Consider the following 16,655-nt stretch of genomic DNA (forward strand, 5'->3'; position numbering starts at 1 on the left):
TGATCCACACATCCTCTACCACTTCTGAAACCACACTGCTCTTCCCCAATCTGATGCTCTGTACATGCCTTCACCCTCTCAATCAATACCCTCCCATATAATTTACCAGGAATACTCAACAAACTTATACCTCTGTAATTTGAGCACTCACTCTTCTCCCCTTTGCCTTTGTACAATGGCACTATGCACGCATTCCGCCAATCCTCAGGCACCTCACCATGAGTCATACATACATTAAATAACCTTACCAACCAGTCAACAATACAGTCACCCCCTTTTTTAATAAATTCCACTGCAATACCATCCAAACCTGCTGCCTTGCCGGCTTTCATCTTCCGCAAAGCTTTTACTACCTCTTCTCTGTTTACCAAATCATTTTCCCTAACCCTCTCACTTTGCACACCACCTCGACCCAAACACCCTATATCTGCCACTCTGTCATCAGACACATTCAACAAACCTTCAAAATACTCATTCCATCTCCTTCTCACATCACCCATCCATAAACAAATTAAACAACCATGGAGACATCACACACCCCTGCCACAAACCAACATTCACTGAGAACCAACCACTTTCCTCTCTTCCTACACATACACGTGCCTTACATCCTCGATAAAAACTTTTCACTGCTTCTAACAACTTGCCCCCCACACAATATATTCTTAATACCTTCCACTGAGCATTTCTATCAACTCTTATCATATGCTTTCTCCAGATCCACAAATGCTACATACAAATCCATTTGCTTTTCTAAGTATTTCTTACAAACATTCTTCAAAGCAAACACCTGATCCACACATCCTCTACTACTTCTGAAACCACACTGCTCTTCCCCAATCTGCTGCTCTGTTCATGCCTTCACCCTCTCAGTAAATACCCTCCCATATAATTTCCCAGGAATACTCAGCAGACTTATACCTCTTGTAATTTGAGCACTCACTTTCATCCCCTTTCCCTTTGTACAATGGCATTATGCAAGCATTCCTCCAATCCTCAGGCACCTCACCATGAGTCATACATACATTAAGTAACCTTACCAACCAGTCAACAATACAGTCACCCCCTTTTTTAATAAATTCCACTGCAATACCATCCAAACCCGCTGTCTTGCCAGCTTTCATCTTCTGCAAAGCTTTTACTACCTCTTCTCTATTTACCAAATCATTTTCTCTAACCCTCTCGTTTTGCTCACCACCTTGAGCAAAACACCATATATCTGCCACTCTATCATCAAACACATTCAACAAACCTTCAAAATACTCGCTCCATCTCCTTCTCACATCAGCACTACTTGTTATCACCTCCCCATTATCCCCCTTCACTGAAGTTCCCATTTATTCCCTTGTCTTACATACTTTATTTACCTCCTTCCAAAACATCTTTTTATTCTCCCTAAAATTTAATGATACTCTCTCACCCCAACTCTCATTTGCCCTCTTTTTCACCTCTTGCACCTTTCTCTTGACCTCCTGCCTCTTTCTTTTATACATCTCCCAGTCATTTGCACTATTTCCCTGCAAAAATTGTCCAAATGCCTCACTCACTAATTTGCCCACCTCCCACACTTCTCATGCCACAAGCATCTTTTGCACAAGCCATTACTGCTTCCCTAAATACATCCCATTCCTCCCCCACTCCCCTTATGCCCTTTTCTCTCACCTTTTTCCATTCTGCACTCAGTCTCTCCTGGCACTTCATCACACAAGTCTCCTTCCCAAGCTCACTTACTCTCACCACACTCTTCACCCCAACATTCTCTCTCTTCTTTTCTGAAAACCTCTACATATCTTCACCTTTCCCTCCACAAGATAATGATCAGACATCCCTCTAGTTGCACCTCTCAGCACATTAACATCCAAAGGTCTCTCTTTTGCTTGCCTATCAGTTAACACATAATCCAGTAATGCTCTCTATCCATCTCTCCTACTTATACAGCAGGTATTCCCAATCACCAGGCCTCTTTCAGCACACAAATCTACAAGCTCTTCACCATTTCCATTTACAACACTGAACACCCCATGTACACCGATTATTCCCTCAACTGCTACATTACTCACCATTGCATTCAGATCATTCATCACTATAACCTGGTCTCGTGCATCAAAACTGCTAACACACTCACTCACCTGCTCCCAAAACACTTGCCCCTCATGATCTTTCTTCTCATGACCAGGTGCATAGGCACCAATAATCACCCATCTCTCTCCATCGACTTTCAGGTTTACCCATATCAATCTAGAGTTTACTTTCTTACACTCTATCACATACTCCTACAACTTCTGTTTCGTGAGTAGGGCTACTCCTTCCTTTGCTCTTGTCCTCTTACCAGTCCCTGACTTTACTCCCAAAACATTCCCAAACCACTCTTCCCCTTTACCCTTAAGCTTCGTTTCACTCACAGCCAAAACATCCAGGTTCCTTTCGTCAAACATACTATCTATCTCTCCTTTTTTCTCATTGTAGTTACATCCACACACATTTAGACACCCCCAGTCTGAGCCTTTGAGGAGGATGAGCACTCCCTGCGTGACTCCTTCTTCTGTTTCCCCTTTTAAAAAGTTAGAATACTTGGAGAGGAGTGTTTCTAGCCCCCCGCTCCCGTCCCCTTAAGTCGCCTTCTACGACAAGCGGGGAATGCATGGGAAGTCTTCTGTCTCCCCTGCTGAAGCATTATTTTGTCCTTAACCATTTTTGATATCAAAACATTGTTGACACAAATTTTTTGTCTAAGAAAGAGTTCGTAATTTGCATTGATGTTATCTTGCATTAGTATACCACAAACAATGTAACACAAACCTCCATCATAGGGAAACTTGAACACTGTGCCAAGGGACAAAGAATTCTTCAAACTACGTAGCAATACTGAAAAGCAGCTTGTCCTCACAGTCACTCCAGCACCCCCTAGTACACAGACCAGTACAACATCCGCAAACATAGATGAGCTTTGTGTGGAAAGATGCTTTGGGCTTCTCGTAGCTCCAGGGCGAAGAGTGAAACATGCTGACATGAATCTTCTTGAGATGGTATGTTATATTGTTTTCTACTTAAAAAAATCCGTAGTGATTTGATAATTTAATGTAAATTATTCTTTTTGCATTACTTTTAATGTTGAGCTGGTATGTTTTTTGTATGTACTTTTGCAAGTTTTGATACCTCCTTGTGATAATAATGGACAGGGATATTGATTTATTAGGCTTATTTTTTGTAGGAAGAACTGTATATTTTAATCGTTGGGGATTTTTTCCTTTGTGAATTGAATGTGAAAAAACTACATATGTATATGATAACATACACCTTTAAAGATATATTGCATTGATATTATGATAATTTGTTCTTATTTCAGTTATTCACTGGTTTGGTAAATAAGCAGATCAGTAACACTTATAGCTTTAGGAGAATCATAGTATGTTTGGAAAAGTTCTACTCATTTTCCTGCAAGTTTCATTCTGTCAATCTGTATCATTATGCCATATTATGTATTCAGAAGAGGTTGATGAATGCATATTCATAAAGTTTGAGTGTGAAAGATGCATGCTAGGCAGATCTATTCAGCAAAAGCAGCATTTTTATTTTATAGAAAATTCATCAGTCCCAACTGAATATCTTCCTGTTACTTTCTATTGAACCTCATCTAGTCCCAACCTTTAATAAAGATAAGTAACCTACTTGCCATTGCCCAGTATCTGGTTCATTCTAAACTTCTAGTTTGAGCAGTAGCTGATTACTACAGTAATTTTGTCCCAAGTCACATTCTATCTTGGCTACTCATTGTTTTCAGTATTAGTGATATGTGTAATTATGGACAGCTTAGTTATTAAGTTATGTATGTGCAACATTTATATCTGCTAATGTATTGTCATTGGAGCATTGTTATTTTTATTAGGAGACACTGTATGGGGTAGGAGGACAATTGTTGGATGATGTGAAAGACTTCTATGCATGTGTAAGAGTGGATGGAGAGTTGTGGATGGAGAGTTGAGCAAAGGTTTTGGTTTACATGAGGGTTTGAGGCAGGGCTGTGTGTTGTCACAATGGCTTTTTAACATTTTTAACATATATATGGATAGAATGAAAGTAAAGCTTATTCACATTTACTCTCAGCTTTCTGGTAGTGTGTGAAAGAAGAAAGCTGACAGTAAATGTGAATAAGAGCAAGGTTACTAGGTACAGTAGGGTTGAGGGACAAGTCAATTGGGAGGTAAGTTTGAATGGAGAAAAACTGGTGGAAGTGAAGTGTTTTAGATATCTGGGAGTGGATTTGGCAGCGGATGGAACCATGGAAGCAGAAGTGAATCATAGGGTGGGGAAGGGGGCGAAAGTTCTGGGAGCGTTGAAGAATGTGTGGAAGTCGAGAACATTATCTCGGAAAGCAAAAATGGATATGTTTGAAGGAATAGTGGTTCCAACAATGTTATATGGTTGCGAGGCATGGGCTATAGATAGAGTTGTGCGGAGGAGGGTGGATGTGCTGGAAGTGAGATGTTTGAGGACAATATGTGGTGTGAGGTGGTTTGATGGAATAAGTAATAATAGGGTAAGAGAGATGTGTGGTAATAAAAAGAGTGTGGTTGAGAGAGCAGAAGAGGGTGTTTTGAAATGGTTTGGTCACATGGAGAGAATGAGTGAGGAAAGATTGACCAAGAGGATGTATATGTCAGAGGTGGAGGGAACGAGGAGAAGTGGGAGACCAAATTGGAGGTGGAAAGATGGAGTGAAAAAGATTTTGAGTGATTGGGGCCTGAACATGCAGGAGGGTGAAAGGCGTGCAAGGAATAGAATGAATTGGAACGATGTGGTATACTGGGGTCGACGTGCTGTCAATGGATTGAACCAGGGCATGTGAAGCGTCTGGGGTAAACCATGGAAAGTTCTGTGGGGCCTGGATGTGGAAAGGGAGCTGTGGTTTCAGTGCATTATTACATGACAGCTAGAGACTGAGTGTGAACGAAAGTGGCCTTAGTTGTTTTTTCCTAGCGCTACTTCGCGCACATGAGGGGAAGGGGGTTGTTATTTCATGTGTGGCAGGTTGGCGATGGGAATGAATAAAGGCAGACTATGAATTATGTACATGTGTATATATGTATATGTCTGTGTGTGTATATATATATATATGGAAAGAGGGGCAAGTATGAAGTCTGTTGGGGATGAGAGAGCTTGGGAAGTGAGTCAGTTGTTGTTCGCTGATGATACAGCGCTGGTGGCTGATTCATGTGAGAAACTGCAGAAGCTGGTGACTGAGTTTGGTAAAGTGTGTGAAAGAAGAAAGTTAAGAGTAAATGTGAATAAGAGCAAGGTTATTAGGTACAGTAGGGTTGAGGGTCAAGTCAATTGGGAGGTGAGTTTGAATGGAGAAAAACTGGAGGAAGTGAAGTGTTTTAGATATCTGGGAGTGGATCTGGCAGCGGATGGAACCATGGAAGCGGAAGTGGATCATAGGGTGGGGGAGGGGGCGAAAATTCTGGGAGCCTTGAAGAATGTGTGGAAGTCGAGAACATTATCTCGGAAAGCAAAAATGAGTATGTTTGAAGTAATAGTGGTTCCAACAATGTTGTATGGTTGCGAGGCGTGGGCTATGGATAGAGCTGTGCGCAGGAGGATGGATGTGCTGGAAATGAGATGTTTGAGGACAATGTGTGGTGTGAGGTGGTTTGATCGAGTAAGTAACGTAAGGGTAAGAGAGATGTGTGGAAATAAAAAGAGCGTGCTTGAGAGAGCGATGTGGTATACCGGGGTTGACGTGCTGTCAGGGGATTGAATCAAGGCATGTGAAGCGTCTGGGGTAAACCATGGAAAGCTGTGTAGGTATGTATATTTGCGTGTGTGGACGTATGTATATACATGTGTATGGCGGTGGGTTGGGCCATTTCTTTCGTCTGTTTCCTTGCGCTACCTCGCAAACGCGGGAGACAGCGACAAAGCAAAAAAAAAAAAAAGATTATATATATGTACACGTTGAGATGTATAGGTATGTATATGTGTGTGTGTAGACGTGTATGTATATACATGTGTATGTGGGTGGCTTGGGCCAATCTTTCGTCTGTTTCCTTACACTACCTCGCTAACGTGGGAGACAGCGACAAAGCAAAATAAATAGATAAAAATATGGATAGAATGATATAAGAGATGAAAGCAAAACTAGGGAACAGGGGTTTAGGGATGGAGTGTGGTGGTGAGGTATGGTGGCTAGTGACAAGCCTGTTAGAGGATGATACTGTGCTATTTGCTGAGAACAAAGAGGAGTTGCAGAAGCTTATAAGTTTGTTTTACAATGAGTGTAAGCTTAGGTGAGTAGAGGTAGATTAATGGTGTTTAAAAGGAAACAGAGTGAAAGTCTAGATTTTGCAAGAAGAAAGTGTACTAAACTATGTTGTTGATATGATAGGAGAAAGACTGGAAGAGGTGACAGAATTTTAAGTATTTGGGAACTATCATGGAAAAGTTTGGTGATATGGAAGGAGATATAAGGGAGAGAGCAGTACAGGGAAGAAAAATCACTGGCTCCCTTAATAGGATAATGAAGGGTAGTGGTGTAAGTATGGAAGTAAGGAAAGAATTAAAGGATAATATAGTCCTCCTGACTCTGAACAGTGCTGCCAAAACATGAACATGGGATGAGGTCAGAAATTCAGGGAGTGGAAATGAGTTATTTGAGAGGACCATGCAGTATGACTAAATGGAATGAAGAAAGAAATGTTGGGGTGTATGAGAGGTTTGATATGGCAGGGAATGCTAATGGAATGAATTGTGGAGTGATAGAGTGGGTGAAACATAATAAATTGAAGTGGTTTGGGCATGTGAAAAGAATGCAAGATGGGAAGTTTACAAGGAGAGTATATGATATGATTAAAGGGTTTGGTGTGAGAGGAAGACCACCTGTGACAGGTAAATAAAGTGGAAGAGTACTGGAGGGAGAGAAATGGGGGATGAATATGTGAATGGTGTACGTGAGGGAGGACAGGGATAAGTGGAGACTCTTTTGATGTGTTAGCCTCTTCATTGGGCGTTCCTGCTGGGAATGGATGTCATAGACATAGATAGGTAAATAGACCCTATACATAGATAGGTAAATAGACCCTATACATAGATAGGTAAATAGACCCTATACTTACCTGTTTCTCATGTAACACCACCCTCCAACCATCATTCCATTCAAGCTGCTTTTAATTTAGAGCCTTTCTCCTGATTTAACTGTCTCAACTTTTCTTTTAAGATCTCTCAAGTTATTTTAAGCCTGTCACACTTAAATATCATAACTAACTAATGACCTTGTCCTAACCTATTTTCTGTTATACAGCTTTTCAGATTACTCATCTGCCAGCAGAATTCATCTCCTTCCATTGTATAATCATATGGACCAACTAACATCCCTGATATCTTACCTTCAGTATATTTCAGTAAAATTAAGCTATTTCATAACTTTGCCATGCAAGTGCTTAGCAGTACATTTCAGTAAGATTAAACTGTTCCATAACTTTGTCATATAAATGCCTAACATTTGTGTATTAAAAAGCCACATTGACACCAAGCAGCCCTGCTTCACACGCATGTTTATACAGAAACTTTTAGTGAACTCTCCATGCACTCTTACACATTCATTTGCTCCTCCATAGAAGGCTTTCATGCCATCCAACAGTTGTACCCCACCCCTTGTATCCGTAACACACCCAATGAATTATTTCACTCAACTTTGTCATACACTTTCTCCAGATCCATCTTACCTTTCAGTAGGTACTTTTAAACATTCATCACCATCAAAGTAAATCTGATCCACACATCCCCTACCTTTCCTAAAACCACCTGCTCCTCATTTATTCTGTATTCAGTTACTTCCATCACTATCAATCAACACTTGTATACACTTTTCTCGTTATAATTAACAAATGTATTCACCTGTAGTTGCAACATACATCCTTAGCACATATTCCTTAGAATAAAGTAACAGTAATAGCTTTCATCCAATCCTCAGGCACAACTTCCTTTTTCCATGCTAAATTACATATCAGATGCACGTACTCTATCACACTTGCTCTTCTGTGCTTCAGCGTTTCAGCCGTAATCCCATCCAGTCTGGATGCCTTCCAAAGCATTTTTAATCTCATCTATCCACCATGCATTTCCCTTTTTATTCCTGCACCTCATGACCCTACATCCAACTACTAATTCTATAACTTTTAACAGTCTTTCTCTTAACATTTTAAACATCTCATTCTCACATAACAGTATCCTTACATATACTGCATTTCCATCTAAACTTTTGGTCACCCTCCTTTCATGCTCCTCCTTGCATTGTTTGCCATTCCTCTTCTTGCTTTTCAACATTTTTACCTCTCAATGCTTCCTTACACCTTACCCTCACTTTTCCCTGATCCTCACCTGCACAAGAACCAAGAAATGATCAGAATATAAAACATCAGCCAATCTCATGCACCAAGTCAGCAGTAATCTTAAATGTGGTGGACCATTGATTCTGGGAGTTTGCAGTTTGTAGAAACATGGAGTTTGAGTATTCAGAGTGTATTATGCAATGAATATTTCATCTCTTTGTTTTACTTCAGTTGAACTAGTCTGCTACATGGGGATACCATGTTATTTAGGGGACCAGCATCCTAAAGATATGCTTCATTACACATTTGATTTAGCTGTTGCTTTTTTAGTGTATCATTTGCTTTGATAAAAAATTTGAATTGATACTGTAAGAGAAGTGTGATTGTAAGAGAAGGATGTATGAGAAAACTGAAGAGGGTATGCTGAAATGATTTGAACATGTGGAGAGGATGAGTGAGGAGAGGACAGTTAAGAGGGTCTACATGTTAGAAGTGGAGGGAAGAAGGAGATTGTGGAAACTAAGGAGGAGGTGGAAGGATGAAGTGAAAAAAGTTTTAGGTGTTTGGGTTTCGAACATGCAGGTGGATGTGAGGTGTACAAGGGAGAGAAGAGCAAATTGAAGTATTGTGGTATACAGGGGATGATATGCTGTCAATAGCCTGAACAAGGGCATGTGAAGCAGTTAGGGGAACATTGGAAAGATCTTTAGGGCCTGGTTGAGAATATTTAGAGAGTGGATGTGAGCAAATGATGCCATTCTTCATCTGTTTCTGGTGCTACCTCTCAAATATAGAAAACAGGAAACAAGTTTGAAAAACAAAAAGCCTTGAACCACCAGTGTATGCTACTTTTTTTGGGTTTTGCTGTTAGTTGGCAAATTACATTAGGGAGACATGTTAGATAGAAGTAGTCAGTGGGAATATTATGTAGGAGCCTTTGAAACAAGAATTTGCCCTCTGCAAATTGCCTGTTAAGGGTGATACACTGAAAGGCTAATAAGTGGCACTAGAGTTCACCAGTTATAGAGACTGTCATGGTCATCCCCATGAGGGAATAAGCAACAGAGATATAGATAGAATATATTGACAAAAGTAACATTAATTCTAACCCTAACCTAATTTACCTAATTGTTAATGACTAAAATGCATTACCTATTCATATTTACTAAAAGATAAAGTTTATTAAAAACTCCACTGCTTTATCTGACTTACATGTGAACAGCAGCGATTCAGGCCTTTCTGACTTGTCGTAGGAACCCTTTAGATACCTGTTTCACTGTGGAAAACTATCGTACAAAGTAAGTGAAAGATGTTTTAACAGATAGAGTTTGCCCATCTGCAGACCATAACATCTTGACGAATTTGGCTCTCTCCCCGTTGACTTTTATGCCAGACATCCACACCATCATCACCCTGTGTGATGGAGAACTCATACAGTTGTTTGATTTAGAAGGATGTATACCTAGTTGTCTACTTTTGATTTATCAGAAGTATGGTTATTATGTATTGGGTTGAGACTGGTTGTGTTAGTAAGATTGCTTCAGATTTTGGTAAAATGAAGAAATGATCAAGGGTATGCCTCTTTAGTGTACAGTTTTAGTATTTCTGACTCCAGTCTTTTGTCATTACTGCTGACAAAATATTCTTGTAATTTAAAATGATAATTAATGGCAGGTTAACAGGATGTTGATTGTCCTGAGTCTGTGGAGTTTGTGTAAATAATAGTTTGTCTCATTATAATCCTGCTCGTGATTCAAGTTTCATTGATCAGTTGAAGAAGCAAGCAATCACAGTTTGATAGTAATGCTCGTGCATAACTTACTGAATGGAGGTGCTGATGTCAGGGACTAAGAGTGAAATGACTTCACCTTCTGTGGCATGATATTGATGTTTCATTTAAGAAATAACGTTGATCTTTTTGTGTTTTAGGCTCTCATCTTTGGCCTTTGAAATGAACTGGAAGCTTGCCTGAACATTCCAGTATTTAACTGGGGAAACTTGTATTAACATGCATCAAGAAAATAATTTTTGAACTTATAGATTTTTTTTTTAACATCAAAAGTGTCAGTTTAATCTTTAAAGTTAATGATATATCTACCTTTCAGGTGGCAGTTACACTTCCTATAGCTTAAGGTTCCTTTTCTTTGGAACTTTTACTTTTGTTTTGGTTGACCTTTTTATTTAAAGAATGGAGGTTATCTCTCAGTACCTGTGGCTGATTAGTTAGTTTTGAGGCTTGCATCTGTATGCATGCCAGTTTCAGAAAACTGATTTTCAGTGAGACAGTTTTTCAACTTGACAGATGTAAGTTGCATAGAAAGTATGCACCATAGTTTTCAACCCAGTGTCCTTTCTTGTTTTGATTGGTTCAAGAGTTCATAGCTGATAAATCAACAAAACCAAGATGAGTTTGATACCACATTTAGTGGTTAGCCAGACTACTTGCTTAATTTCATTTTGTGACTTATCATTATCTGAATATGAAGTTGCAGCTTGTTAGTAGTTGTGAACTTTCTCCTTGCCTGTTGCTTGGGTTTCCTTTTTAGAAATGGTTTTTTGATCAACAGGTAATGGAACTTGGCAAAATTTTCTGTGTGTTGCTCACATCTGCCAGTTATTGTCTCAGAATTTAAACTGTTTTCTTTATTATTGAAATTGTTTACATTGAGTAGTAGTTGCCTGATCATATAAGGATTACAATATGTTTTCATGGTTTAATTAAGTAAAGATCTGTGTATATCCATACTTAGACCTTTTGGATGCAGAGAATATTTGTTTAGACAAAGTTTTAGAAGGTCAATTATTCACTGCTTTTTTAAATGTTTTGAAATGCTTACTCTTCCTTTAAACATTTCCTGCACTTTAGGATGGTAAATACTGCAAAAATCTTCAGCTGCAGGAGCAGGCTAACAACAGTGACAAAAGAAGGGGGCAGGTTAGTTATGGTCAGCATCAGTAATCTTACAGCTCTTACCTGCTAATGTTACCCTGCAGCCACTCTTTGGACCTGGGCAAAGGGTCCTTCTCTGCCTTTTTTTATGGAGAAATAAAGGATGTTGCTAAAGACATTCCCTTTTAAAGCTTCCTATTGTCACTGCTATCTTTGCTTCTTTTGTTTGAATTATGTAATTATTGCCAACTTTTTTGTGATGTAATATTGTAATACCATGTAGACAATTTTCTTTTAGTTCTGAAGTCTTTAGTTGACTACACTACTGCCCAGAGTTTGTCATTATATGATTGAATAAGTATTCTTGTATCCATAGTACTTAGATGTGCTGCTAATTTTTGTTCACTATGGAATTTTTCACAGTTGAAAAGTCTTTCATCAGTCTTGACTGTTGCCTACTATTACAGTATACTAAATGCTTGACAAAAGAGTTGTAACAAACTTCCTGAGGCCTAATTGATAGTGGAAAGTTTGTTTTATTATTTGTATGTCAAATTATTCAACATAAGTAATTTGTAAAGTCATGTTTGATTTATTTATGGATGGGATGACAAGGGAGGTTGATCCAAGTATTGGAGAGAGAGGTTACAATGCAGTCTGTAGGTGATGAAAGGAACTGGGAAGTGTCATTTGTTTGCTAATGATGCAACATTGGTGGGAGATTCGAGTGTGAGATTGCAGAAGTTGGTGACTGAGTTTAGAAGAGTGTGTGAAAGGAGGAAGTTGAGAGTAAATGTGAATAAAAGTAAGTTTATTCGATTTAGCAGACTTGAGGGACATGTTAGTTAGGATGCATTTGAATGGAGAAAAATTGAAGGAAATTTAATTTAGATACCTAGGAGTGGACTTGGCAATGAATGGAACCAAGGGAACAGAAGTGAGTCATAGGGTGGATAAGAGAGTGTAGGTTCTGAGAGCACTCAAGAATCTCTGGAATGAGAGATTGCTCTCTGGAAGGGCAAAAATGGGTATGATTGAATGTATAGTAGTCCAACAGTGATTAAGTATAATGAATAATAAATGTATATATTTTTTTAATTATACTTAACGGCCGTCTCCTGCGTTAGCAAGGTAGTGCAAGGAAACAGACGAGGAAATGGCCCAACCCACCCACATACTCATGTATATACATAAATGTCCACACGTGCACATATACATTTCTACATATATACATTTCTACATAAACATACATATACATGTACAGAGCATCAGATTGGGGAAGAGCAGTGTAGTTTCAGAAGTGGTGGAGGATGTGTGGATCAGATGTTTGCTTTGAAGAATGTATGTGAGAAATACTTGGAAAAAAAGATGGATTTGTATGTAGCATTTATGGATCTGGAGAAGGCATATGATAGAGTTGATAGAGATGATCAGTGGAAGGTGTTAAGAGTTATGGTGTGGGAGGGAAGTTGCTAGAAGCAGTGAAAAGTTTTTATCAAGAATGTAAGGAAGAAAGTGATTGGTTCCCAGTGAATGTCGGTTTGCAACAGGGGTGCGTGATGTCTCCATGGTTAATTTGCTTATGGATGGGGTTGTTAGGAAGGTGAATGCAAGAGTTTTGGAGAGAGGGGCAAGTATACAGGCTGTTGTGGATGAGAGGGCTTGGGAAGTGAGTCATTTGTTGTTTGGTGATGATACAGTGCTGGTGGCTCATTCGGGTGAGAAACTGTAAAAGTTGGTGACTGAGTTTTGTAAAGTATGTGAAAAAAGAAAGCTGAGAGTAAATGTGAATAAGAGCAAGGTTAATTATTAGGTTCACTAGGGTTGAGGGAAAGTTAATTGGGAAGCATGAATGGAGAAAAACTGGAGGAAGTGAAGTGTTTATGTATCTGGGAGTGGATTTGGCAGTAGATGGAACCATGGAAGCGGAAATGAGTCACAGGGTGGGGGAGGGGGCGAAGGTTCTGGGAGTGTTGAAGAATATGTGGAAGGTGAGAATGTTATCTCAGAGAGCAAAAAATGGGTATGTTTGGAGGAATAGTGGTTCCAACTATGTTATAGGTTGCGAGGCGTGGGCTATAGATAGTGTTGTGCGGAGGAGGGTGGATGTGTTGGAAATGAGATGTTTGAGGACAATATGTAGTGTGAGGTGGTTTGATCAAGTAAGTAATGAAAGGGTAACAGAGATGTGTGGTAATAAAAAGAGTCTGTGGTTGAGAGAGCAGAAGAGGGTGTATTAAAGTGGTTTGGTCACATGGAGGGAATGAGTGAGGAAAGATTGATAAAGAGGATATATGTGTCAGAGCTGGAGGGAACGAGGAAAAGTGGGAGACCAAATTGGAGGTGGAAAGATGGAGTGAAAAAGATTTTGAGTGATCGGTTCCTGAACATACAAGAGGGTGAAAGGCGTGCAAGGAATAGAGTGAATTGGAACGATGTGGTATACCGGGGTTGATGTGCTGTCAATGGATTGAACCAGGGCATGTGAAGTGTGTGGGGTAAGCCATGGAAAGTTTTGTGGGGCCTGGATGTGGAAAGGGAGCTTTGGTTTTGGTGCATTACACATGACAGCTAGAGACTGAGTGTGAGCGAATGTTACCCCCTTCACTTATGTTCCCATTTGTTTTCTTGTCTTATGCACTTTATTTACCTCATTCCAAAACATCTTTTCATTCTCCCTAGAATTTAATGATACTCTCTCACCTCAACTCTCATTTGCCATCTTTTTCACCTTTTGCACCTTTCCCTTGACCTCTTGCCTCTTTCTTTTATACATCTCCCAGTCATTTACACTATTTCCCTGCAAAAATTGTCCAAATGCCTCTCTTCTCTTTCACTAACAATCTTACTTCTTCATCCCACCACTCACTACCCTTTCTAATCTGCCCACCTCCCACCTTTCTCATGCCACAGGTATCTTTTGCACAAGCCATCACTGCTTCCCTAAATTCCTCCCATTACTCCCCCACTCCCCTTACATCATTTGCTCTCACCTTTTTCCTTTCTGCACTCAATCTCTCCTGATACTTCCTCACACAAGTCTCCTTTCCAAGCTTACTTGCTCTCACCACTCTCTTCACCACAACATTCTTCGTTTCTGAAAACCTCTACATATCTTCACCTTTGCCTCCACAAGATAATGATCAGACATCCCTACAGTTGCCCGTCTCTGCACATTAACATCCAAAAGTCTCTCATTCACACGCCTATCAAATAAGACGTAATCCAACAACGCTCTCTGGCCTTCTCTCCTTCTTACATATGTATACTTATGTATATCTCTCTTTTTAAACCAGGTATTCCTAATCCCCAATCCTTTTTCAGCACACAAATCTACAAGCTCTTCATTTTTATTTACAACACTGAACAACCATGTGCACCAATTATACCCTAACTGCCACATTACTCACCTTTGCATTCAAATCACCCATCACTATAACCCAGTCTCGCGCATCAAAGCTGCTAACACACTCACTCAGCTGCTCCTAAAACACTTGCCTCTCATGATCTTTCTTCTCATGACCAGGTGCATAGGCACCAATAATCACCCATCTCTCCCCATCCACTTTCAGTTTTACCCATATCAATCTAGAGTTTACTTTCTTACATTCTATCACATACTCCCCCAACTCCTGCTTCAGGAGTAGTTCTACTCCTTCCTTTCCTCTTGTCCTCTCACCAACCCCTGACTTTACTCCCAAGACATTCCCAAACCACTCTACCCCTTTACTCTTGAGCTTCGTTTCACTCGGAGCCAAACTTTTGCCAACCTATTTCAGGTTATTTGTAATGTTCCTTTTCAGTTTAAACCTCAATAGTTGGATACTGCTAAAGTGTTTTTATCACTGCAATTTTATTTTCACCAGACTCAGAATTGAATTGCTTATATGAGTGCTATTTTCCTTTCTTATTGAATGACAATACTGAGTAAAAGAAGGAATTTAATAAGTTGGTGCAGGTCAGATTCAAAATCCATTTTCTTTCCACTTGATATAATCTTGATAAACTTTACCATGTCCACAAAAAGGGTAACTGGATACTAGATTTTTAGAGGACACTAAAGTCAGAGCATCAAAAACAGTCATTGGAATAATTTTCTCTTTCTCATTCACTTTCCTGCCCATTGCATGGCAGTTTCTCAAATTTGCTCCTACAATAGCAGTAAAGAAAACTTTGTTCATGCTAAGTGTTGCAACAATCTGATTACTACAAATTCTGCCATTTTCACTAATATAGTGCTAAGACTGACTTGTGCATTTTAGAAAACGTAGGCTAAAGTAAGCAGTCTTATGTACAATGGTGGCTCACATAGTTTGGTAGAGGTGCCTTTCATGGAAGTATGAATGGTATTAGGTTAAAGGGTGATTTGTCATCCTGCTCTTGTGTCTATAGTTTCTTATGTTTCTTTACAAAGGTTGTCCCTTGATTAAAGGACTGATGATCTGAGGTTTAGACAAGATTATTGTTAGGCTGACAGTGAGCTAATTAGGGCCAGACTTTATAAGTAAGGCTGTTCAGCTATTTCCTACGTTCTCTAAGATTCTGCATCACTGGTGGATACTGGATCATGATACGTAGTGTTCTGTTTCAGGTGAATTTGTGTCACATTTTGTGTGCAAATGCCATTTTTCATTTATGGTGCTGTGTAATGATCAATCCTTATGAGAGTTTGGATAACTGGAGAGTAGCATCTCAAGGTAGTGTCTTGCATTTTATGGAGTAGATCATCATAGGAATTTTAAGGATTTCATATTCCAATACTGTGTTTTAAAGCTGAAGATAGCTGATATCCTTTTACTGCTGACTATTGAAAGGTAGTTAATTTTTTTTTTTCCATTTAGCCATGTGATCCTCATGTATGTGTTGATACAGAAAACGGAGACAAAAATAGGTAGCGAGATGTCGCTTTACAGTTTTGGCATTTGTGAATTTTCTAATTTGCCATATATGAATTGGTAAATGGTATTAGGAATGAGACTCATAGCATAGATGTACATGTAAGAAATATGGAGAAGAGGCTGAGAACAAACAAGAGACGATATGTAAAGGAAGTATTGATGAAGAGAGATAAAGCAGTGAAAATAATTTGGTTTGCTCATAATTATTTTACAATGTCCTAGAGGCATGTAAAGAAGTAGCACAGTATATCAAAATTGAGTGGCATGTATATTGATTAATTTCAGGCTGAGCTTGATGATGCTTAATATTTTCTTTTTTTACCAAATATATTATTTCTTAGGGGAGAGGGAGGGGACTGACCAGTTAGGTTCTTCCCAGGGGGGGTAACTTGGCAATAACTTAGCCCGTTAAGCAAGAGTTGTCATTTGTTTATGTTCACCCCTCTTTCACATTATGACAGATTTCAGATTGGGTCATTGTTAACAAGGCTCCAAATTCATGTACAAGACTTATTTAAGAAAATTTTACAATAGAATATT

General features: G+C 39.3%; 1 protein-coding gene across 6 annotated transcripts in view; it reads left to right on the forward strand.

Moving 5' to 3' along the window:
• Positions 1 to 16,655, forward strand: part of LOC139748664 (rab GTPase-activating protein 1-like) — a 158,869-nt gene that overhangs the window by 36,129 nt on the left and 106,085 nt on the right. For 5 of the 6 annotated variants that reach the window (XM_071661926.1, XM_071661923.1, XM_071661928.1 and 2 more), the window contains exon 7: positions 2,811 to 3,026. In XM_071661926.1, the coding sequence (XP_071518027.1) occupies positions 2,811 to 3,026 (216 nt within the window). Of the gene's footprint in view, positions 1 to 2,810; positions 3,027 to 11,193; positions 11,263 to 16,655 lie in introns of all 6 variants that reach the window. The other variant, XM_071661927.1, reaches the window with a different exon arrangement.

The sequence above is a fragment of the Panulirus ornatus genome, chromosome 5 (assembly GCF_036320965.1).
Source record: "Panulirus ornatus isolate Po-2019 chromosome 5, ASM3632096v1, whole genome shotgun sequence".
Taxonomy (NCBI): domain Eukaryota; kingdom Metazoa; phylum Arthropoda; class Malacostraca; order Decapoda; family Palinuridae; genus Panulirus; species Panulirus ornatus.